Source organism: Gouania willdenowi, chromosome 22 (assembly GCF_900634775.1).
Source record: "Gouania willdenowi chromosome 22, fGouWil2.1, whole genome shotgun sequence".
Taxonomy (NCBI): Eukaryota; Metazoa; Chordata; class Actinopteri; order Blenniiformes; family Gobiesocidae; genus Gouania; species Gouania willdenowi.
Window position 1 is genome coordinate 8,803,713 of NC_041065.1, and position 25,239 is coordinate 8,828,951.

At 39.3% G+C, this 25,239-nt stretch overlaps 1 protein-coding gene across 2 annotated transcripts in view; it reads left to right on the plus strand.

The window, feature by feature from the left end:
• The first annotated feature begins 115 nt into the window (after window positions 1-115).
• The window catches only part of plekhd1 (pleckstrin homology domain containing, family D (with coiled-coil domains) member 1), a 29,185-nt gene continuing 4,061 nt past the window's right edge, over window positions 116-25,239 (plus strand). For both annotated transcript variants that reach the window (XM_028438380.1, XM_028438381.1), the window contains exons 1-11: window positions 116-1,535; window positions 4,337-4,430; window positions 5,399-5,488; window positions 7,456-7,532; window positions 11,248-11,339; window positions 11,406-11,458; window positions 11,549-11,643; window positions 15,422-15,515; window positions 16,019-16,224; window positions 19,560-19,692; window positions 23,875-24,019. In XM_028438380.1, the coding sequence (XP_028294181.1) occupies window positions 1,378-1,535; window positions 4,337-4,430; window positions 5,399-5,488; window positions 7,456-7,532; window positions 11,248-11,339; window positions 11,406-11,458; window positions 11,549-11,643; window positions 15,422-15,515; window positions 16,019-16,224; window positions 19,560-19,692; window positions 23,875-24,019 (1,237 nt within the window). In that variant the 5' untranslated portion in view covers window positions 116-1,377. The remainder of the gene's footprint in view (window positions 1,536-4,336; window positions 4,431-5,398; window positions 5,489-7,455; window positions 7,533-11,247; window positions 11,340-11,405; window positions 11,459-11,548; window positions 11,644-15,421; window positions 15,516-16,018; window positions 16,225-19,559; window positions 19,693-23,874; window positions 24,020-25,239) is intronic.

The following is a 25,239-nucleotide window of genomic DNA, read 5'->3' on the forward strand; positions in this document are numbered from 1 at the left end:
TTTTTATTTTTTGTGTTCTTGTTGTAATTTTGTGTATTTTTCTGCATTGTTGTCAATTTGTGTGTTTTGGGGGTTGCTTTCTGTGTTTTTGTTGTTTTCTGTATTTTCCTGTCATTTTGTGCAATTTTGTTTACAGTTTGTGTATCCGTGGAGCTATCGTGTAATGTGTTGTTTTTTGTGCTCATTTTGTTTAAGTATTTGTTGTGTCTTGTCTTTGTTGTCATTTTGTATTTCATGAGTCATTTTTTGTATCTTGGGGATTTCTTTGTGCATTTTGCTGTCAATTTTTGTGTTTCGGGAGTTATTTTGTGTATTATTTCAGGCTTTATTTCCCTTCCAACTTCGTGAAAGACAATATTTGGGGATTTGTTTTGGAGGCCACACAAAATTGGACTGATGGCGTAATGAAATGTTTATTTACATATTGGAAGAGTTTTTAATTTTACATACTGATACTTTTCACAAAAGTAATTTACAAATTTCCTGTTTTTAACTCAACATGATTTTGCTCTGGGGATAAAGGACTTTAAAAAAAAGGTTGAATAAAAACACTGCTATATGTCACATTTCCTAGTAGTTGAACCACTCAAATAGCCATAGTCTACACCAACTACCAGATCAATGTAGTTCCCTGTATTTTCCTATGCTGTTGGCTGGTGAAACACACCCTGGCAGTAACAGCTCATCCCAGGGCTGAAGGGAATTATTTGATGGTGAAACTTTTGGCAGTAGTTGTGCTGCTTTGCTCCTGTTTCGTCATATTTTCCGAGGCGTGCGTTTCCCAGCATGCTTAGGCAGAGCTATCAGCATCTTCTTAATCTGCTCTCCATCCTCTCTGACACATGTCCAGTAAATTAATCTGATAAAGCTCCCTGTGAACTCACTCTGACTCTCACTCTGTATCCTTGCTCACAATGTGGGTGGAGCTGAAGGTGTGCAGCACCTGCTACTATCTGGACCTTTACAGACTAAAGCATCATCAGCCTTTGATTCGGAATCTAATACAGCTTCCCACAGCACATCCTGGTGGTTTCCCAGTATCCCTCCCCTGCCTGCCCCCCTCCCCCTGTCTGTTACTCTGTTTTCATCCCAGTGCTGGTGCACTCACTCTCAGTCTGCCTCCAGCTGATGAACATATTGGCAGATGCATCATTCCACACTACTGAGTTATTGGGATTTGTTTGCTACTTTTTCCTCTGATGTATTGAGTGCAGCCCTGCAGCAGCTTCCTTTTATATCTCTATCTGACATGGGCTGTAGCTTTGATAATTGCTATTGACTGACTTTATTGTGCATTGTTTTTGTGCATTTTTATTTTTTATTTTTTTGAAGCTTGTACCTGGCCCCTCCTCTGCAGAGCCAGTGTAGCAGATAGGGATGTTCTCCTCTGTATCCAGAAACCCTCTGTTCTCTCCCTGGTCGTCCATGGAGCAGTCCGACTCTGAAGTGCAGCTGGACATCAGCACCAAAGTGCAGCTGCACGGTGTGCTGTGGAAGAGGCCCTTTGGACGGCCCTCGGCCAAGTGGTCCCGCAGGTGAGCAACACACATGACTTCAGCACCTGTTTTTAAACTGAAACTGGAGGAGGGAACTCTTAGAAACAGCTTCATTTCAGAGAAAATTACAAACGTTTTTTTAAAAAGCTTCACAAATTTCTTATTTACTTTTTGTAAAGAACTTTTTATAATGTCAAATATAGTTTATAGGTTGGACAAAAATCCAATATTATGAAGGGATTTTCTTATAATATTGGATTTTATGACGATCTGTGAGCATGAATGTGACTGTCAGAGCCGAGGGCCAAATTATAAACATTCATATCAGCATTTAGAATGATGGCCAATGTGAATATTAATACATGATTTTTTTTTTTAAATACATTTTGTGTATTTTTGTGTTTTTCCTGTTATGTTTGTTATCTTGTGCTTTTGGAGTCTTTTTGTGTGTTTTGTTGTGGTTTTGTATAGTTTTTTGTCATTTTATGTGGTTTTGGAGTTTGAATTTGTATTGTAGGAGTGGTTTTTCTGTATTTTTGTGGTCGTCCTTTGAGTTTTTGACATAATTATTTGGTATTTTTTCGTATAATAATAATTATTATTATTTAATTTGAATTCTTCTCAAATATTCAAGGATGATTTGTTCAACCAAAGTGTTTCTATGCTCTGCATCAGGGGATGATTTTATATAATGGCTGGATATGCTCTTCTATCCTAATCTAACACTATGTCTGGGTAAAATGCCTGGATTGGAACCTTATGTCATATCAAAGCACTTAGTTTACATAACAGTTAGAAAGGGACACTATTGGGTGGATTCTCAGAGTTTTAGTGACGATGGAATTATTTCCATTCAAATAAAAAATTAATCTGGATTTATTTGATTCATCCTTGTTTGAATATTTATGGCAATCTACAATCCACTGTTTAATGAAAGAAGCCATCAGCTCTGAGCCGGCGTTTAGACGTAAGGAAATACTAATAGCTGCACTGATGCTAAAATAATAGAAGTATTTATAAATATACTGTAAAAATGCAGGAAAATACTACTAATGTATACACATGTAGGCTTTAACACTCCAAACACCTGTTAAAATATCCATACCCATTATCAAGCTCAAATACTGCAAATGACCCATTTTCCTGCTTCCACACGTCAACATGGAGGAATATGAAATAATGGCATGATGTCATCATGATGTCATCAGGACGTCATCAAGACAATCCATGGTATTCACTGATATTCTGCCAGAATGTGGGATTATCTTCATATTAATTTAAACTCTTAAAGCATCAAATTCATTGTTTCATGATTAAACCTACATTACCTGGTGATGTTTATTATTAGGATTTTTTATATTGTATTTATTTATGGTTTCACTTCAATTTTGTAGATGAATGAGAGTCAATCTTTGCATGAGTAGGTGTCATTAATCTACGACATGATTGGTTGATGATTGTGCAGGTGTGGAGCAATGATTTAAAAGTGAGGGTGTTCTAAGGGTAGGGCAACCGTCGACTCCCAAACCATAATAAAGCTGTTATTAAGTCAGTGTTGCTCAACAAGTGGCTTTTTATGTCTACATTTTAATTATTATTCCACAAGAAAACCTTAAAAGGGGGAAACTTTTTAACCTTTAACTTCCTTTGTTCCATTTTTGCCTCTTTTCCAAAAAAGTTGGCACTTTTTTCCGTCAGATATCAGCTTCCTTTTGCCAATTAATATCCCTTTTCCTAATTTTTGGCCATTTTTGCATGTTCTTTTTTTAAAAATCCAATTCTTTAACCATTTTTTTTTTTTTTTTTGCCACTTTTCATCCAAATAAACTACCTTTTTCCATTACATACCACCTGTTTTCCGCTTTGTCAAATGGCTGGCTGTGATTGGTTTGATCACCATTCAATCAATCTAACTGGGCCAATACATTTTTGACAATGAATCCCTCTGTGAAAAGTGAGGGGGATATATTCCCCATGGGTGAGATGTGCCTGTGATTGGGTCATTTGTTGGTGAATAAACAGATGAGGAGGTTAAATGAGAGGTCAGTTTTTAGGCCAGGCTATCAGACTCAAAACACCATTCACTTTCTTCTTCTTCTTCTTCTTGTGTACACTAGTTATAATCGCTACTACTCTGTTATTTGTGAACAGATCGAGCTGACATTTGGTAGCTATAATCTATGGATGTGTACGCATCGATGCTCAGAGCCCAATTTTCGATTTAGTCCCCCCCCCCCAAAAAAAAAGTCAATTTCTCATTTATTTTCTACTCAAATATTACGACGGTTGGTGGTACCAAATCCTTGGTACGTGTCACGGGGCGCCACTCTTCCTCCGTTAGTTTTCCTTAAATCGGAATGCAATTTGGTGTGAATACTTTATGAATGAATATGATGAAATGCATCGGAGCCCCTTTTTTTTTAAATGGAGCCCAGGAGCCGGCCCCCTATTCCCGGTAATTGCAAAATTTATGGGAACATGGTCGTGTGACATATTGTTTTAAAGGTAATTCAACGTAGATTATGATTTCACGTTACACAATTTCATGTGTTTTACTCGGTGCAACCGAGTCATTTCACTGAATTCTCTGGAACGTGGTACATGCTATTCGGGGCCCGGTCGTATTTCTGCAGAACTTGTTTATGAAAACACTTCTCAAAGCAAAGCATTGTGCACAGTAATCCCAGTTAAATCCAAACAAACCATAAAGAGATTAATGCATTGTAGAACTATAGGGAATGGGATTAAAGTGTAAAGCAGCACTAACAATATTGACACACAATACAGTTGTTTAACCCTTGGTTCCTTTCAATACTTTCATAGTTTTTCTCTCTCCAAAGATTCTTCATCATCAAAGACAGCTTCCTGCTCTACTATGCAGAGAGTGAGAAGAAAAGCTTTGAGAACAACAGGTTCTTCAACATCCACCCTAAGGTTAGAATATTTTTACACTGTACAAGAACCAGGCCCTGTACTACCAAGCTGGATTTTCTCTTATCGAGGTAACTTCACAGTTAACCCTGTGTTTTCTACGACGCTCTTTTGCTTCTAAAAGGGTTAAATCACTGTGGTAACTTATGCTGAAAGGCTCACCTGGTTAAGAGATCAGTAAGTATAAAAGAACCGCTTCCACTTAAAATCATTTTTTAAAAGATTAGTGATTGTACTGGTTTATACCTTACTTTTAAATATGTTTGTGGTGTCTTATAATTCTGGGTGTAATAAAAAATTTATTTGGCGATATTTCACTGCGCGATTATCGTATCGATCCAAAAAATGTCCAAATCAATTTTTTAATCATGTTTTTTAACGGTAAAACAATTTAATTGTGCTAACATTTGCATAGCACGTAAACGCCCACATATTTTGTGGCACTGATGAAGCTCTGCCACAACCGTCTGTGCAATAATAAAGTGAAACTGGTCAGTGATTTCCATTTATCTTACTATGAATTATTATTGTATAATCTTACCAATTTACGAATTAAAATAGTTGGTATTTTCTTCCAGCATTTCTTTCTTCCCGGCTTTAGCTGCAGCAACAGTGTAGCTTTTGGCCTGAATTATGGATTTAAATTCTTCATATTTGTTAAGAATAATTGTCTGTTTTCCTATGGCAAAATACGCTTCTCTGCACTGTTTCTCAATGTTTGCCATTGGGCAGATGCTGCAAACTCCACATTCAGATTGGAAAACACTGACTACATTTAACTAGTTGATAACCAGTTTTATAGCAGTGCTAATCTGGATTCCGAATGTTTGGTTGGGTCAACCCAGATAACGGAGAGATATCCCAGATGTGTTCGTCCAGCTTTGTAGTTCAGGGCTCTGGTGTTTGTGCTTCAGTGAAATGAACAACATGCCTTATATACACACATGAATAAAAGCTTGCCTCTGTCTTAGGGAGTCATTCCTCTGGGAGGGTGTGTGGTGTCTGCACATGAGGACATGGGGATGCCCTTTGCCATTGTCATCAACCTAGAAGATTTCACTGTAAGAAAACACACCAGTTATCACTCTACAGCCAAACCTTTATGTACATTTATTAGGTGTAAAGATTTTAAAGGGATCATCCACTGTTTTTACAAATGTGTCCCAAAACCTTTGAAATGTCCGTAATGGAAAATCTATGTCTAGCAAAACGCATTATTTTGCACCATAATCCTTCTATTAACTTTTAAAACTGGCACTACTTTACCCTGTGTGGCTCCATGTTGAAATGACGTCATTGGTGAATAATTAGCCTCTTTTACTTCACTGAGTTCAATGGGAGCTTAAGAATTCAGGATCGTTTAGCAGCTTTTTCAGTCATAATGACAACTTGTGGTGTTTTGGGTTGCACTAACAATCAGTAAAACTTACAAAATTTGATGTAAACGTCTTTTGTTTACTGAGAGACGATAAATTAAACCGTGACCCGAAAAAAATCTGTGGCCACAGGGGGCGATAGTTCTCACTCTGCTGTTGCGTAGACGCCATTAAGAAGAGAAGAAGCGCTCTGTGCGCAAGTTGTCATTTTGGCTGAAAAAGCTGCTAAATGATCCGGAATGCTTCACCACCTATAGAACTCAATGTGGTGGTGCACAGAGTAAAGAAGCCCCAATTTTAAAAGTTAATAAAACGAATATGGTGCCAAATAAAACGTTTTTTTAGGCATAGATTTTCTAATAAGGACATTGCAAAGGTTTTATGCCACATTTGTAAAAACAGTGAAGGATCCCTTTAATGTCTCTATCTTAGCAACAAACATTAAAGCACAATAGATGCCAGTGAACATATTCAGGATATAAATCAATGTTTACAACTGTTTATGCACTTAAGTAAACAATTTAAGTATCACGTTGCAGCCCTACTGAGCACCTACTGCCCCCTGTTGACATGGAGGACTAATCATTGACCGTGTTAGTTGCTGAATGTGGAGCAAATGTTAATGTAGGAATATCTGCCTAATAACACACCTTTAGGCCGACTCAGTAAAATTGCACACATGATTAACTCTCACAACTACTGAGCTGAAAACATTTGTTTTATTTAGATTCCCATTAGCTATACTGCAAAAGCAGCAGCCATTTTTCCTGGGGTCTACATCACAGATTACATATGCATTCTGAAATCAAAAAAAAAATTAAATAAGATGTAAGATTAACGAAAAAAAAAATACAACCAACAATCAAGCAGAATTAAAGCGTACATAATACAACAACATTAACCGAAACTCACACAACATAGACATACAAACATTTAGGTAAACCAATAATTGATCAAAATAAATAAATAAATAAAACTCTACATGTATGCAAAATATGCAGGCATTAAATTATGCCATACATTACCAAGATTTAGCACACAGTACATAGTTTAATTATATAACAATTATTATTTTTGAGTAAATATGAATAGTCTAACTCTTTTAGAGAAATTAATTGTATACATACATGAAATTAAAAGCAGTGACAGGGAGGTCTTCATTGTACGGGCAAATAAGCAGGATTAAAAAATAACTATTGCAATATATGCAAAAGAGTTTCCCTATATTTGGCAGCTATTACTACTTTTAGTAAGGCCTCTGATTCTCTGTGATTGGATGGAAAAACAGAATTCACCTTCTGAAAAGCCAGTCGGACTCTCTTTATTTAAAATTGGGCACCAACGTGACACAGAAATGCTTGACATGCAAACATTGTGACAACTACATGCATTTACACACTGTTTCTCACTGGAAGACAGGGGACCTCATGTCTGCAAAGTGAAACAAACAGACAAATGTAATATATTTATAATTCATAATCTGTTCAAAATGTTGTCCCATGTGTTACAGTTCCACATGTGATCATGTTATCCTGAAAATAAACCCAGTGCCTAATGTAATGTGTGGAACTACTGATATAAGTTGATAAACATACTGTATATTATCTCATGTTTCTAAATTCTAACCTCTACTACTGTGTGTTTGTCCTCAGGGTAGCATCGTTCTGGCTGCTGAGTCGGAGGACGACCAGGTTCAGTGGATGGAGATGCTTCACGAGTCGGGGAAAGTGTGAGAATTTTCTTTTTGCTGGAAGTATATACAGTATAACCTTGTTACGCTTCAGGAGATCAACACAAAACAACTCAGAAGAGCTCGCAGGTAGATTTATTTTACTCTGCTTTTTATGTGGTTGACACATAAAAACAAATGGAAACACAGACTTTGGAGTGAACCAATGAGAAAATAATAAACACAAACTATCACGGGTGAAAAATAAGGGAACAGAAAAATGTCTGCTAGTTCCCTACCCTAAACAAATAGCGACTAATGCTACGGCTCACAAATAAGACATGAAACACAAGGAGGGCAGAAGGCTTTATAAGCATAGAGTATATAGACAGAAAATGAACTTCAAGCGCTGGGCAAACAAGCAGGGAAACCAATCCAGAACAAACTACAATCACATGACACTAAAGATTAAAATGGTAGAGACAGCCAGCTTTAGACAGGGAGAGTGATGCCTTGCTGTGGCTTTATGAATCAATGGCCTCCATCAGCTGCTTTAAAGGGGCGTGCTTTGCTGTCATCCAATCAGCTCCGTTGCTCACCAGCCAGAATCTGTTGAGTCAGGGATCTATTGATTTATTTAAAGATTTTAGATTGAGCACAGAAAATATACAAGATGGGCTGGAGGCTTGAGCCGTGACAAATCTATACCGTTGCATTGAAAGCATATGAATAGTATTTATCTTAAACTAGTGCAGTGCCCGTAGGAAGTGTGTATTGCTATAGAAACGTGGGAGGTTAAGCAGCTTTCCATGGATGGTTAAATGAGGTTGTGTTTGAAGGTGGGACGTCAGAGACATTTAGGTTTGTTGTGAAATGTGTAGAGTGATAACTGTTGTGTTTTCTTATATTTCGGCTTTTAGCAAGGACACTGTAGGGAGTTGAACCCCATTCCACCAATGTGAAAGTACCACTACCAGTGCCTTTTGCCTTTTTAGCTATTGGGAAAAAGCAAAAACAGATTTTTGTTTTGAGGATGATTAAATGGTATGTATGGTCGAATATTGTATTACCGTAAGTATGAATTTGTTATCCATCATGGTTATGCTGTTGCATTGGCGTTAAACACAAACCCTTAGTATGTTTAAACTAACATGATAGAAATTGGTAAGGTAGATAGAGAATGACAGCTGTTGGAGCACAGTGATGATTTTATTAGAAGGAGAAATTGTTGAGGGTTAGTGTTAGTGACGGTCATTTAAATCATAAACGGTAAATGATTAAATATATGTAATATTCATGCATGGAACAAAATGAGAGTGGGGGGGGGGGGGGGGGGGGGGGGGGGGGTATACAGCATAGCCACGCATGCTGATGAATAGTTGACTTAACTGGCGTATTGCAGTTTTGTATGAAGTAAAGATTGACAATGACTTCAGATATTTGCAAAATGTTTTCAGGTTTTTGTGTCAATATTAAGTTTTTCTGCAACAAGCAGTGGCTGAAATAACAAGTAATTTCTTTTATATAATTTTAAAAGAAGACTTAACAAAAATGTTTTAAATAACAGCAAAGCATAACAACAGGTTAGGTTACATGTTTTTTTTATTTTGCAGAAAGGCTGCACTTGAATTACCTTAACCGCACAGTAGCACAACTTAGCATCTGCATTGTTTCACCCCATGGAATTAAATTCAGAGGGTCCAGCTCTTATAGTGGGGTCTCCTAACCAGGGCTTGAGACTGCGACCAAAATGGTCGCATATGCAAGTATATTTTCAGTGTGTGCGAGTGAAAATTTTATCTGGTCGCATCCGTGTGAGTGCGTATGGGTTACGTTATTCTAGACGGAACGGCAGAGCGCTTTGTCAACAGAGTGCACCTCTCTCTCTCTCTCTCTCTCTCTCTCTCTCTCACTCTCTCTGCGCTGCAGGACCTGGTCTGCAACCTTTACTCTACAAGGAACCATTTAACTTTAAATTCTATACAGTTAAAATGATATAGAATAGTGTTTGATTTAATTTGATTTGCTTTATATTGAGCATGTAAATGGCAACTTAAAAATAGTTTAAAATAGAATAAAATAAATTGACATCAAGAAATAAAACAGTATCTTCCATATTCAAATTCTTACACATCTCAGTTTACATGAACACAATGTTATATAAAGAAGATTTTTTTTTTAGTTAATGTATTTGAAAGGCTACAAAAAGTAACTTGATATAACACATGATCATGTGATCAACACATGCTAATTACTCATTTCTTGCCACACATAAAACATGCATATTTAACCTGCACATTAGTGGTTAAATGAATCTGTCCCCACACAATTAAAATCTCTATTTTCTTCCAGAATAGTGTTTTTGTTGGTTTAGTTATTTACCAGGGATTTAAAACTTAAGATTAGCCACAGGTGCAGGAAAGTTGATGGTCTGTAGATGTTGCAGGAGGTGAAGTAGGAACGTGCTGAGTCATTGCACAATGTGATTTATTTTAGGTTAAAAAATTGTTACATCTTGATTTTCTGTGTCATTAATCATTAATAGCTTCTGTAAAAAAAAAATATATATATATATATATATATTTATTCTTTAAAGCTAAAGGGAGCCATTGCAAAAAAGTCAAAGGGGCCACATTAGGCCCCAGAGCCACAGGTTGCAGACCCCTGCTCTGCGAGAACCACAGCTGAACATCTGGCCTGGCATCAGTTCTGGTCCCTCCATGCTGATTCTGATGAGCGTGTACGCTTTATCACTGAGCTCAGCTTGTTCTTCATTTTTACTGCTGCCCTCAATGTGAGCACACACTCAGTGAAGGGCTCGTTATGTCTGGCTCCGTTCAGACCGCACGCACTCCAAAGGAGCGCATTGGTATTTATATTTGGAGCATTCACCGTTGCATTAACCGCAGCCATGTTGCGTGAGTGCGCACCGTCTCCTCACCTGCAGAGAGAGATGCACTTTGTGGGACGTGGGACCAAAATAAGGTCACCCATACGCAGTCGCATGGATGCGACCAGATAAAGTTTTCACTCGCACACGCTGAAAATATACTTGCATATGCGACCGTATTGGTCGGAGTCTCGAGCCCTGGATTGGTCAATATGCTTGTGTTTGTCTGTCTGCGGTGAGCAGAGGAGGGAGGGGCTATGGTGTCACATTAGTTTCAAAAAGCCATACGCATGAAAACAACAACCGCGCGCATAAAACCCATAGCAAGAGGGCATGCGCTCGCGGTCCCTCTATGAGGTGAATTCTTGCACATGTTTACGTGGGGCATGGGAGTGGACTCTCCAGCAATTGGCTCTGGTGCGCACGTGACTACAGTGTGCTGTGATTAGCTCTGGCATGCACGTGACTGTGGTTGCGCCGGTGGACAATGGACAAAGGCATTTATGAAATAATTTATTAACGATATCATTGCAGTCCAAACAAATCTGATGTCGCAAACCCTTGAACCAAGCAGCAGCCATGTTGAAAGTCTGATGGCAGTCTGATTCTTATTCGCAGAGATTTTTGAGGAACACACAGACAAACACACACACAGCCACGCAGACACACAGACAGACAGACAGACAGACAGACAGACAGACACACAGACAGACAGACAGACAGACAGACAGACAGACAGACAGACAGACAGACAGACACACAGACACACAGACACACAGACAGACAGACAGACAGACAGACAGACAGACAGAGCTTCCTTGCTTTAATAGAGAGATGTGTGAGCTTAGACTAAACTTTCACTCTATACTTTTTTGTAAATACCAGCACGTGGAGGAATGCCCAACTGGGTGAGGCCATGATAGAAAGTCTGGAAGCACAGGGACTACAGCTGGCTAAGGAAAAGCAGGAATACCTGGGTAAATAATAATAATAAAAAAACACGTCTACTTCATGAGCAGTAAATCTAACTCTTCCTCCTCCAGATAAACTGATGGAGGAGACAGAAGAACTCAGTCACCAAAGAGCGCAGAGAGAGGTTATCTTATCATTACATACATCGTAGAATTAGTCTGATGAAATGACATAAATAATCAGCATTTTGTTTTACAATTGTGTCTGTGTGCAGGAGCTGGAGCGTCTGAACCAGATCCTGGAGGAGGAGAAGATGAAGTTTGAGGAGGTGGTGCTGGAGCTGAAGGCTGAGCAGGATCAGATCAAAGTGTAATGTCTGCTGTGTTTGCTTTAGTGTCCTTTAACCATCCAAAGGTCATGTATGTATACTACTAGAGTTTAGTCAGATAATGTTCATCATAAGTGAAGCAGCAAGGAGTTCTAATTATCTGAAGGCGTGGTGTGCTCCATTTGACCTCCTTCATGAGCTTGTAATGAGGTGTTGTATTAGACCTGCTATCGCACACATTCCTTTATAAATACATTTCTTGAATAATTCACTAAAATATCTTCTTTGTCTCCTACTGTTGGGAGGGTCGCTCTCTCTCCTCTTCGCTCCTGCTGCAGGTCCTCTATGTAAATATTACTAATATACTATCGACTGCACTCAAAAGTAGCTCAAACACAGATCCACACATAAATAATAAAAATAATACTGAAGAGAATGTGGAGAAAAGTGATACAAAAAAGGTAAATAACTATGAAAATTAAAGCAAGAAGATAGACGCTAAAGGAGTTAATGCAGCTTCTTTAATTCCTGTGGTGACAGGTAACACAGATAAAATTGTGAAATTAAAGAAAAGCAAAAAGCTTTATAGAGATAAAAATTTGACTCCTATAACATGTCATCCAAAAAGTCCACCAGTGTCTCCAGTAAAGTCTTTAAAATTAGTTCTTCTAAATGTTTGATCTCTCGTTAACAAGTCACTAATAATTAATGATTTTATTTTGACACATCACTTGGACTTTTTATTTCTTAATGAAACGTGGTTGAATGATGGTATCAGTAATACTATTCTCAATGAAAGTGCACCACAAGACTTTATTTATTTAAATAAGTGTCGTACTTGCAGGAAAGGTGGTGGAGTTGCTGCCATTTTTAAATCAATGTTTCAGTGCAAAGAAATAATATTTGGGGATTTTATCTCCTTTGAATATATGTATATATATCATTCTTACTGAAGGGTGATTCAAGAGTTCTGTTTTTAGTCGTTTATAGACCCCCAAAATATTCTGGAGAATTCATGGATGAGTTTGCTGAACTGCTGTCAGTTGTATGCACTGAATACAACTTTTTAATAATAACAGGTGACTTAAATATTCATGTAGACAATAACATGAACAATACTGCCAAAGAACTGTATGCTTTAATGGATACTTTTGGTCTTACACAACATGTGACTGGTCCGACACACACTCAAGGTCACACTTTGGATCTGGTTATCTCTAAAGGTGTTGACATCTCTGCTGTTGATGTAAGAGACTTAGCTCTATCTGATCATTTCTGTGTCTTTTTTGACCTAGAGACTGTAACATTTGTTCCCCCTAGTTATGTGTGTTTAAAGAAAAGGTACATAAATGAGAACACAAGTGCACAGTTTATGGAAGCCATAGCAATGACACCAACATTGAGTGCTGAGACAGTTGATGATCTTCTGAATGAGTATAATAGAAAAGTATGTAATGTCATAGATGTGGTGGCTCCAATCAAAACTAAGAGAAAACCAAACACACAGAAAACACCTTGGAGGAGGACTGAGATAATGCAGAATTTGAAATCTGACTGTAGAAGAGCTGAGCATAAATGGAGATCAACAAAACTCCAAATTCATCTAGAACTATACAAAATAAGTCCGTAAAAATTCAATGATGGCGTGTTCAAAGCAAGACAGCAATACTTTTCTGAAATTATTGCCAAAAATGTCAACAACTCTCGCACGTTGTTTTCTGTAATTGAAAAGCTCACAACCCCCCCAGATCAGATAGCCCCTGAATTACTGTCAGCTGGAAAATGCAATGAATTTGCTGTATATTTCAATGAAAAAATACAATCAATAAGGTCAAACATCAGAACAAACCAGCAAAATCACAAAAAGCTTGAACAGCTTCAACCACTGAGGGATGAGTCAACTACAATGTTAGAGTTTATTACAGTGAACCCAAAAACTGTTCAGCAGCTGAATCCATCAACGTGTTGCCTTGACACAATACCTTCAAACTTCTTTAAAACTGTTGTAAAGTCAATTGTCACTGATTTGTGTCAGATAATTAACTGCTCATTCCAATCAGACATGTACCAAAATCCCTGAAAGTAGCTGCTGTGAAACCTAAAAAAGAGAACACTGGATGCCTCTATACTGGCTAACTATAGACCAATCAGCAACCTTCCATTCATGGCCAAGATCATTGAGAAGGTGGTCTTCAACCAACTGAGTCAATTCTTAACATTCAACAAAATATTTGATAAATTTCAGTCAGGTTTTCGTTCTCATCACAGCACAGAAACTGCTCTTATCAAAGTGATCAATGACATAAGGTTGAACACTGATTCAGGAAAAGTATCTGTTCTCATTCTGTTGGATCTAAGTGCTGCATTTGACACTGTAGATCATACAATTTTGTTGCACAGATTGCAAACATGGGTTGGACTAAATGGTAAAGTAATGCAATGGTTTAAGTCATACTTGGAGGAGCAAAGATACTTTGTAAGCATTGGAAACTTTGAATCTGACAGATTGCCAATATCCTGTGGGGTTCCTCAGGGATCTGTTCTTGGACCTCTTCTGTTTAGCCTTTATATGCTTCCTTTAGGACAAATTTTACAGAACTGTAAGGTTGATTATCAGAGCTACGCAGATGACACACAACTATATCTATCACTGAACCCAGATGACTATGGTCCCATTGAGGTGTTGTGTGACTGTTTAGAAAAAGTAAACTGCTGGATGAGTGAAAACTTCCTTCAACTAAACCATGACAAGATGGAGGTGATTGTCTTTGGTAACAAGGAAAAGAGGACTGCTGTCAGCAAGTATCTTGAGTCTCGATCTTTAAAAGCTGAAGACCAAGTCAAAAACCTTGGTGTTCTGATTGACTCAGATCTTGCATTCAGCAGTCAGATCAAATCTATCACAAAAACAGCTTCTACCACCTAAAGAACATCTCCAGAGTGAAAGGTTTAATGACTCAGAAAGATCAGGAGAAACTGGTCCATGCTTTTATCTCCAGCAGACTGGACTATTGTAATGGTCTTCTGACAGGAATCCCCCAAAAGAGCATCAAACAGCTACAGCTGGTTCAGAACGCTGCAGCTCGGGTCTTAACCAGAACAAAGAGATCCGAACACATTACTCCAGTTTTAAAGTCTTTACACTGGCTCCCAGTCAGCCTCAGAATAGACTTTAAAGTTCTGCTGCTGATGTATAAATCTGTGAATGGCTTTGGTCCAGAATACATCAGTGACATGTTAGTCAGGTATGAACCCAGCAGGTCTCTCAGATCTATGGACACAGGTCAGATAGTGGAGCCCAGAGCTCACAGTAAACATGGTGATGCTGCTTTTAGTTGTTATGCTGCAAAGAAGTGGAACAAACTGCCAGCAGAGCTGAAGTCAGCATCCAATGTGAACATTTTTAAATCAAAGTTAAAGGCACTTTTTTTCTCTACTGCATATGATTGAGAGAGAGATTTTTAGTCATGTTGTTGATGTCATAATGATTTTACTGATGATTTTAATTGATTTTACTGATGATTTTAATTGATTTTACTGATGATTTTAATTGATTTTACTGATGATTTTAATTGATTTTACTGATGATTTTAATTGATTTTACTGATGATTTTAAATGTTCTTATTGATTTTAAACAATTTAATGTTTTATCATGTAAAGCACATTGAGTTGCCTTGAGTATGAAATGTGCTATACAAATAAATTTGCCTAGCCTTGCCTTGCTAATGAAAACACTGCCCCAGCATCAATGGTACGACTGTATGGTTTTTAAAATAATTTAACATGTTTTTGTTTTTTAATCTCTTGTCTCATGGCAGCGACCTGGACGGCACATCCCAGTCCTTGAAAGGAGTCGAGCGACAAAAGGAGGAACTGAGCCAGTTAACTGTTACACTTCAGAAGTCCATTGAGGTATCGGGACAGAAACTGTATCTGAGAGTTCGACTTGTCTCAACTTCAGTCTGATGTGCAATGTTGAAACAATAGCCTGTTTGTAATTTTCATCAGCTTTAAAAAATATTTCACACAATCTTTGGAGTAATATTATCCAAAGCTTCAGGAAAAATAAAATCAAATACTCAGATTCAGATTCTTTTTCTAGGAAATTTCCCCTTAATGACACATGTCCCAAGTTAAAATAGAGTAAATGATAGAGTAAGAAATAACAGCTGAAGTGTGCCAAAGCATCGACATTTCAAAAATTCAGATTGCAGCTTTCACAACTGCTCCCTGTTTAGAAAGAATTCAGAGTAATGAAAATATCCCAATCTGATCAGGAAGTCCTGTTTCTTTTATGAAACATATTGACCCACAAGAAACCCATTAAGAAAAACACCCAACAACCCTTTATCCACAATACAAGAGACTGTCAGTTATGATTAAACTCAAACAGTTTTCTGACATCTGTCCCTTAGGAGCTTTCTCAGGAGAAACAGCGAACTTTGGAGCTGCTCGGAGTAAAGGAGCAGGAAAAGGTAGGCGAGGATGAGCCAGAGATGAGTCTGGAACCAAAAGACAGACGGACCAGTGAGGACCAGGATGGAGACCTGCTGCAGGACCTGAGACACATCGAGGAGCAGATGAAGATCCTCCTTAGAGAGAAAGAACAGGCTGACGACAAGTGAGTTAACAACATTATACATATTAAAACATTATATGAATGAATAGGACATTAAAATGTAGTATCTGTTTAACAAATGATTCATAGGTTACTAATGAAGCTACTGTAATTTCACTATAGGATCTAAACTGAAACCTTGTATTACAAATCTTTGTCTTTCCCCATGTTGTCTCTGCAAAACTTGAAACATAGGAAAAACTAACTCATAAAACTTGTATTTGACCACAAAATCAGCTTCAACAATTAAAAAGCTGTTTTGGTATAAATGGTATTGTTCTAATCTAGCCCATATTGTATCGAAGAAAATAGTGATGTAGATTGCTATTTCAATACATTGCCCCGTTAATCTGGCATGTCAGGGTGTGGTCACGGTTTGAAACTCGCAAAAGTAGAAATTAATTCAAAAATCCATCTATCTATCCTCTTCTGCCTGTCCATTGCCGGGTCGCAGGAGCAGCAGCCCAAGCAGGGAAGCCCTGACTTCCCTTTCCCTGGCTATTTCTTCCAGCTCCTCCCGAGGCGTTCCCAGGCCAGCCGAAAGACATAGTCTCTCCAGAGTGTCCTGGGTCTTCCTCGAGGTCTCCTTCCGGAGGGACGTGCCCTGAACGCCTCACAAGGGAGGCGTCCAGGGGGCATCCTAATTATGTGCCCATGCCACATCATCTGGCTCTTCTCAATGCAGAGGAGCAGCGGCTCTACTCTGAGCCCCTTCCGGATGACTGAGCTTCTCACCCTATCTCTAAGGGAGAACCCAGCCACTATGGAGGAAAATAATTTTGGTCGCTTATACCCACGATCTTGTTCTTTCTGTCATGACCCAAATCTCATGACCATAGGTGAGGGTAGCAAGCTCGGAGTCCAACCCTCACTGGAAACGAGTAAGACTTACTGCCGGCAAGGCAGACCAAGCTCTGACTCCGGTCGTACAGGGAACGGACAGCCCTTATCAGGGGGTCCGGTACCCCCTACTCCCGGAGGACCCCCCACAGGAATCCCTGAGGGACACGGTCAAATTCCTTTTCCAAGTCCACAAAATACATGTGGACTGGTTGAGCAAACTCCCATGCACCCTCAAAGACCCTGCTGAGGGTGCTGAGAGTTTGTCCACACTTTCACGACCGGGACAAAAATCGCATTGCTCCTCCTGGATCCGAGGTTCAACTTTCCAGCGAACCATCCTCTCCAGCACCCTTGAATAGACCTTACCAGGGAGGCTGAGGAGTGTGATCCCTCTATAGTTGGAAAACACCCTCCGGTCCCTCTTCTTCAAAGGGGGACCACCACCCTAGTCTGCCAATCCAGGGGCACTCCCCCAGATATCCACCTGATGCTGCAGAGTCATGTCAACCATGACAGCTCCACAATTTCCAGGGCCATTAGGAACTGTGGGCGGATCTCATCCACCCCCGGGGCCCTGCCACCGAGGAGCTTTTTAACCACCTCGTCAACCTCCGCCCTAGAGATAGATAAGAAGTATGGCCACCCCAGCCCGGCGCCTCTCACCATTGGCAACTCCAGAGTTGAAGAGAGTCCAACCCCTCTCGAGAAGACTGGTATATATCTCATCGAAACTTCTCAACCCCACACACAAGCTCGGCCTCCTTCCCTGCCAGAGAGGTGACGTTCCACGTCTCTAATGCCAGCTTCTGTAGCTGGGGATCGGCTCGCCATGGCTCCCGCCTTGGACTACCGCCCGATCCACATAGCACCGGTCCCATGCAATCCCTCCTGCGGGTGGTGAGCCTACGGAAGGGCGGGCCCGGCAGGCCCCCCAAGTTATTTTTACGGGCTCGAGGCCCAACCCCAGGCCTGGCTGTAGGGTGGTGCCCCGGTAGCGCCAATCCGGGTGAAGTGAATGTCCTTTGTTGTTTTTTCATCACATGTGGCTTTGGAACCGCTCTTGGTCGGACCCTTCCCCTGGGACCTGTTTGCCTTGGGAGACCCTACCGGGGACATAGCCCCCAGGATCATTCGGGTACTCAAACCCCTCCACCACTTTAAGGTGGCGGTTCATGGAGGAGGAATACAAAAATGATCAATTAAATATACATTTATAAATATATTAAAACATTACAATCAAATGCATACAACATAGAAAATAAAATTGTATTATTGTTTTTATTAATTAAAGCAAGACAGTGTCTAATGACTTAACAAAACCATGATATAAAGAATTAGTATCAGTGATACAAAGGTTAAAATGTTTCTCCTCTTTGTTCTACATGTAACTGTTAGTTTTGGCATGTAAAGGGTCAAGCACGTCTGCCTTTTCAGAAAATCTTAACACTAATGGCACAGAGGGCCTCACCGTGAATGGAAATGTGTATTGATCTTAAAACAAGCAGCTCATTGATTGGCAGCAGTAAGAGGAATATTACAGGCGGTAGTCATTGAGTGTTCCACACTAATGCTCACAAAGGTACCGCTGGTACTGTTTATTTTCCATGAGTGCAGGAAGGCGCAAGTATCTCAAATGATCTACGAGTTAAAATTTAATATAATCACTGGTATCATAACTCACACAGAAAGGCAACAATGATGCTGCAAAGCAAAGGTTACAGTGCATGTAGGATGATAATAGAGTGGTGCCCTTGAACTGAGTTTGTGTTTATTCATTGTGTAGAGCAGAAATGTGGTTGTTTGACCGAAGGACCACAATACGTACATTCATGTCATCATTAAAATAATGACCAACTGAGTATTAACACAGGAAACAACAAATAGTAATTTTGTGTTTTTCTGTCACTCTGTGTATGTTTGTTTATTATGTGCATTTCTGTTGTCCTTTTGTGTATTTTTCCGGTAAAATGTATCTCTTTTGGAGTCGTATTGTGTATTTCTGCTCTTTTGTGTTTGTAGTCCTGTGGGTTTGCTGAGTCCATTTTTTGTAGTATTTTTGTTGTCTTTTTGTGTTATTTGGAGTTTTTTGTGTATTTATGTTGTTGTTTTGTTAATTTTTGTAGTAGTTTTGTGTGTTCCTGTAGTATTTTCTGTGTCTTGTCTTCTACTGTATTTTTCTGTAATTTTTTAATTATTATTTTTCCTATATTGTAGTGTATTCTTGCTGTTGTTTATTGAATTTTAATATCATTTTGTGCGTTTATTTTGGGGGTCGCATACAATTACGCCGAGGGGCGCATGTGACCCCCGGGCCGCCAGTTGCCTATGTCTGGTGTAGAGTGACCTTGATCCCTGCTGTGCTGAACCAATGCCACGCTGGCTGTGATGTGCTACTTCATTCTGCAGCAGGAGAAAAGCTGATATTTAGGTGAGATTATTATTGTATAGCTTTGTGTGTTCTCATCGTGTGTGTATGTGTGTGTGTGTGTGTTCAGGCTCAAGGATAATGAGGAAAGAGCCAAAATCCTGCAGCAGGAGAGGGAGTACTATTCCACCCAGGCTCGAACGCTGCAGCAGTCGTTGTTTCAGCTCACAGAGGATAAGCAGCAGACTGAGACAGAGCTCAAGGTAACACACACACACACACACACACACACACACACACACACACACACACACACACACACAGTCATGACTCAGCGATGTGTCCACATTCCCTAAATAAACATCCCACTCCTGTTGTGAACTGTGGCTTTTCTGTCGATGCATTACCTGAACTCACCTTTTTCTGATTTAAGAAAGCCCACCTCAATGCATGTCATCCTGCATAAAACTAAATGTGTGAATATAGTTTAAAGTGAGGTTGATTAAAAAACAAAGGTAAAGTTATTGAGGCTGAAGGTGAAGGTCAGGATGCTGCTTTTACATCCTAATCACAGGCTGTGTTCTTCAAAAGTTACATTATTTGATCAATAAAAGGTTCCAAAAATTGACCCAAAGAATTAGAGAACCTCATGCTTTAAACAATTTTCTGCGTTATCTTCTTATTTACCCAGAGGAAGTTCACCATATTATTCATCGTGTTGTCTGGTCTTTGCTTTTATTTTAAGGCAGACACTTGACTAGGGGGAGGTTCGGGTAAGGACATGATTACAGGACTAGAAGCCCTCCTGGGAACTTTCTGAGTGGAGTTTGCATGTTCTCCCTGTGCTTGCGTCAGTTATCTCTAGGTACTTCAGTTTAAGGATTCAAGGTCTTCATTGTCATTTCACCCGCATTTGCCTGACTTACAGAGAAATCCATCCATCCATCCATTTTCATACCCGCTTATTCCCGTTTAACAGGGTCGCGGGGGTCTGCCGGTGCCAATTTCCGACTCTCATAGGGCGCTGGGTGGGGGTACACCCTGGACAGGGCGCCAGTCCATCACAGGGCAACACAGACACAGACAACCATTCACTCTCTCATTCACTCCTATGGGCAATTTAGAGACTCCAATCAACCTTACAGTCATGTTTTTGGATTGTGGGAGGAAGCCAGAGAACCCGGAGGAAACCCACGCAGCACGGGGAGAACATGCAAACTCCACACAGAAAGGACCCAAGTCCACCCCAGGGCTTGAACCCAAGACCTTCTTGCTGTGAGGCGGACGTGCTAACCACTAAGCCACCGTGCGCCCTACGGAGAAATCGAGAGTACATATCCTCTTCTCAAAATATAAGAATACATAATAAAAAATGCACAGCAACATCACCCTCAGGGGTGTGCTGTTGTGCTGAAACATCAGCACTCGTGTGATTCGGTCGCAGGCACAAGACCTGAGGCTGCTATTCAGCACAACAGCACGACCTTGAGTGTGATTTTGCTTTTATACAACAGTTCTACAAGGGCATTTTATTAGTTAACAGTATTAAAGCTGCTATCTGGAGTTTCCGAGAGAACGTCTCGATGTCCCGCCCTCAACAGCTCTACTTCCTCCACGGCCTCTGCCAATCTACCAGTATGCCTCTAAGTTTTTGCACGCCATAACTTTTGATTAAAACATCTTTATTACCTGTCCATGAGAAATGTCGCCAAATCCTAGTCCGTTCGGAATCTTTTGAAAAGCAGCATGTCCCTCCACCTTTGAAAAGCAGCTCAGAGATAAATTCTGTTGCGGTCACAAAGACGTTTATCCACAAGCTTTGTACCTGGATTTTTCTTTTTTTTTTTAGTAGAAGCTTTATACGTTGGCAATCATGGAATGGGTAACTTTGGAGTTTCGGAGCGCTCCTCCATGACGCTCTGCTGCTCGGAGTGATACCTGTTTGAGACGCGCGGCAGCGTTTCTGTGCACAGTTTACGCAGTACGCACATTCACTTTGATTGACAGTCCTCGCTCCAGGAAGTCGAAGCCTATTGGCTGTGCGCATTCGGCAATCGTTTCCATTGATATAGGCGTCTATAGGACGAAGGAGGGACTTATATACAATAATGTATATGAATGATCACCGGCAGTAGACCATAGTAAAAGACTAGTTTGGTTTTTTTTTTTGCCTTTTAAATGAATCATACATCCAACAGATTATGATTTGTTTATATAATCATGTAATTGCCCCCCTCCCCCAAAAAAAAAAAAAAATAGGAAACTGGAAAGGAGATGAGGCTGTTGCCTTATTAAAACATCTGAACAGCTGAGTGATCATTTCTGTGAAAAGTCCCAGTGTCGTTTTTGCTCTAAATCAGCACTCATGGAATGTTTCTTGTCAAATGAAATTACTGCATCGGAACTAACTGTTGTATAATAAACAGTGAAGTGACAAAAAAAAGACAAGTCAATTTAGCAGCATGATGTAGCTGAACAGTATTATAATAATGCAAAAAGGTCCAGTGTCATCCCACAGTGCAAAAACACTGAGGTTCCGTTATTTGGAGTCGCTGAAATTGTAAGGATAAGGATACATTAATGAGTAAATGGATTTCTGTCATATTTGTGGCCATGAGACAGGATGGTGTCATGTACAGGCTGTAGTACCTCGGCTTACGCCCAAGGTGAGCTGGATATGGGAACCAGTAAACCCCAGATAGAGCAGGTATAGACAATGGATGGTGGATTTTTGATTGGATTTAATCTGCTTTGTTTGACTGTATCGATTAGTATTAGTCACAGTAGTAATGCACGTGAGCACTTACACGTACACTGTTCAGTTACTGTATCGGTATCAATACTCACTGCCTCACTCACCCTCAGAGGTGAAAGTCATTAATTACAAGTACTCACAATACTGTATTTGAGTTGCTTTTATGGGCACTTGTTCTTTTTTGAGTATATTTCTAAATCAGTCATTTTACTTGTACTTAAATACGTTTTAAAAGAAGTCATTTGTTACATTTCCACACCCAACCAATACTAAGTAAATTATAATTTTTTGTTTTAAAATGATCAACGAACATTGTGAAACTACAAAAAATGAAATGACCAGACAACAATCAATCGCATCACATCATAGCCGACCAATCAGATTAAATGTAATGAGTAATGCAGCATTGAATGCTGTTTTGGCATAAATATAACTATACTTAAAGCCTGATCATTTTTTTTAAAGTTCCAATTGTGCAAGATTTGGTCTCTTCCTTTTTAAGTTTATACATGAGATGTTTACTGTATGCAAGGGAAACATGGCAAGATTTATTACCAAAAATAAACGTGGGGGCTGAAATTGACTCGTAACTTTTACTTTGAGAACTATTTAATTGAGCGACTTTTTGCTTGTACTTGAGTCAAATTTCAATCAAGTAACAATACTTCTAGTTGAGTAGGATATATCAGTACTCTTTACACCTCTCCTTACCCTAAGCCAGGGGTCTGCAACCTGCGGCTCTGGAGCCACATGTGGCTCTTTGACTCTTTTGCAATGGCTCTAGATAGCTTTCAAAAACTTAATAAAACAATTAATTATTATTTCTTACAGAGGGTATTGATGAATAATGACATTAATTTCAAATAAAATTAGGATAAAAACAATTTGTTAACCTAAAAATAAATCACATTGTGCAATAACTTGCACCTGTGGCTAACCTTAAGTTGTAATGAAATCCCTGGTAAGATAACAAAACTAACAAAAAGACTATTCTGGAAGAAAATAGATTACTTGATATGTTGCAAGAAATTAAATTCATTAACTCATAAAATTATTTGATATTATTTCAACTTTATAGAATTTTATACACTGTATTGTTTGCATTGAGAAGGGTTTTTTTTTTTTTTTCGGCTCCAGAAGGACTTTAATCCTGGTGAGATTGGGCAAAATGGCTCCTTTGAGAGTAAAGGTTGCTGCCCTAAGCTTTTTGTTTACATCAGGAATCAGGGAGTTTTTCCCCCTAATATCAGAGGACACTAAGATTGTGAGGATGAATCATAGCAACAAGCAACTATATACAGAATTAATATGAATAGAAGATAAAACATTACCACTAATGCTAGTTGTGTAAAACCAAATGCCTTCAGTGAATGAAAATGTGTGATGGTTTTCCTCCTCCCTGATGAGAGCACTCTATCTGAGGATGTGAATATCACATTACACTGACTGGAACAGAACACTCACCTTCTGCTGTGTCTAATGTCTCCTGGTGTTTGCTGATCAACTGGAACTTTATCATGAACTGTTAGTGCAGTAAAGCAGTCTCAGACCTGGAAGCGATGCTTTTTCATGGGCCAACGTTTATAAACATGATTTCATATTTCTGTTAGCTCATGCTTTCAGACTGATCCGTGTCTGTCAGTAGATGTGTAGTATAGTGAAAAGCGTAACGTTCCGTTGTGTGACGCAGGCAGAGATCGAGTCTCGGGTGGAGCTGGAGAAAAGGCTGAAGCAGGCGGAGGAGGCTCTGCAGGGTCTGGAGCAAGGCCTGAGTGCGCTGGATAGGAGCAGGGAGCGAGACGAGAAGATGAAGGGGGACGTCACTCAGCTGAGGAGTGAGTGTTGCTCACATGGTCCACGCACCGCAGCTTTCATTGGTTTAGCTGAAGTGGTGAGGCACTGGATTACAGCCTTTCAATCCAAACTAACACCAAGGTGTAATCTGAGAGGATGGGACACCTCGTACCCTCTGTGTCCATACGTGTGTGTAATATTTTTATGATTGTCATTGGCAACGTTGTATTTTTTTAATCACTTTTTTTTTTTAAAGAAAGTGTCTATTCCTACGGTACGGACAACCCCCGGTGCTATTGGTATGTTTTTACCAAAGTACACGTACATGGCGTGTTAGGGTTAGGATTAGGGATGTAACGATTCACTCAACTCCCGATACGATTCGATTCACGATACTGGGTTCACGATACGATTCTCTCACGATTTATTTTACAAAATGGGACTGTAGACAAATTTTTTTTTTGGGAAAAAAACTAGAAAATGCTGTACGATTTTCCTTTTATTTTTCATTGTCAAAAGAATTCCTTGATAAACAATTCAAAACAATGCAATTTAACTAAAAATAAATCTTGAATGAAATAAATAAAGGAATAATACAATTGAAAATTAAGCCTATTAATTTAAATTCTGGTTCTATAATAAACAATGCAAAACTGCATAATAGTTCTTTTTCTTTTAAAAGAAAAAAAAAAACATGATTGCACTGTTTTTTTATGTCATATTTGTTTGGACCAGCAGAGGGCGCTGGTAACACAGTGGTCGGTTGGCATGCAGATATCTTGCAGTGAAGAAGAGAAGCTATGCTAGCAGACAGAACTAATAGAAAAACGTGACTTTTACAGATATTCACGTAATATTACAGATATTCTTTCGGTGCTAAAGGGGTAATGAATCATTTATTAACAAATTTAAGAGTAGAAGGCGGCCATAAAGAAAGTAATAGCAGACTCCGCCCGCCGCCTACACTTGTGGTTAAAAAAAGTACTGCGATTCAATTTTCAGAAAATCGATGTCAACCGTGATACCTATGAATTGATTTTTAACTGCCTTACGATTAATCGTTACATCCCTAGTTAGAATTATTGTTAAGTTATAACCCTATATCGCAACAATTTTTAGGGTTAGGGTAAGGGTTTGAGTGAGGTTTACGGTTAGGTTTAGTCTTAGTCACATAACCTAAACTGGCCAATGAGGGGCACTGCGTACAGACAGAATGTCGATATATTGATACGACAACCTTACAGATAGCCACTGCCTCTTT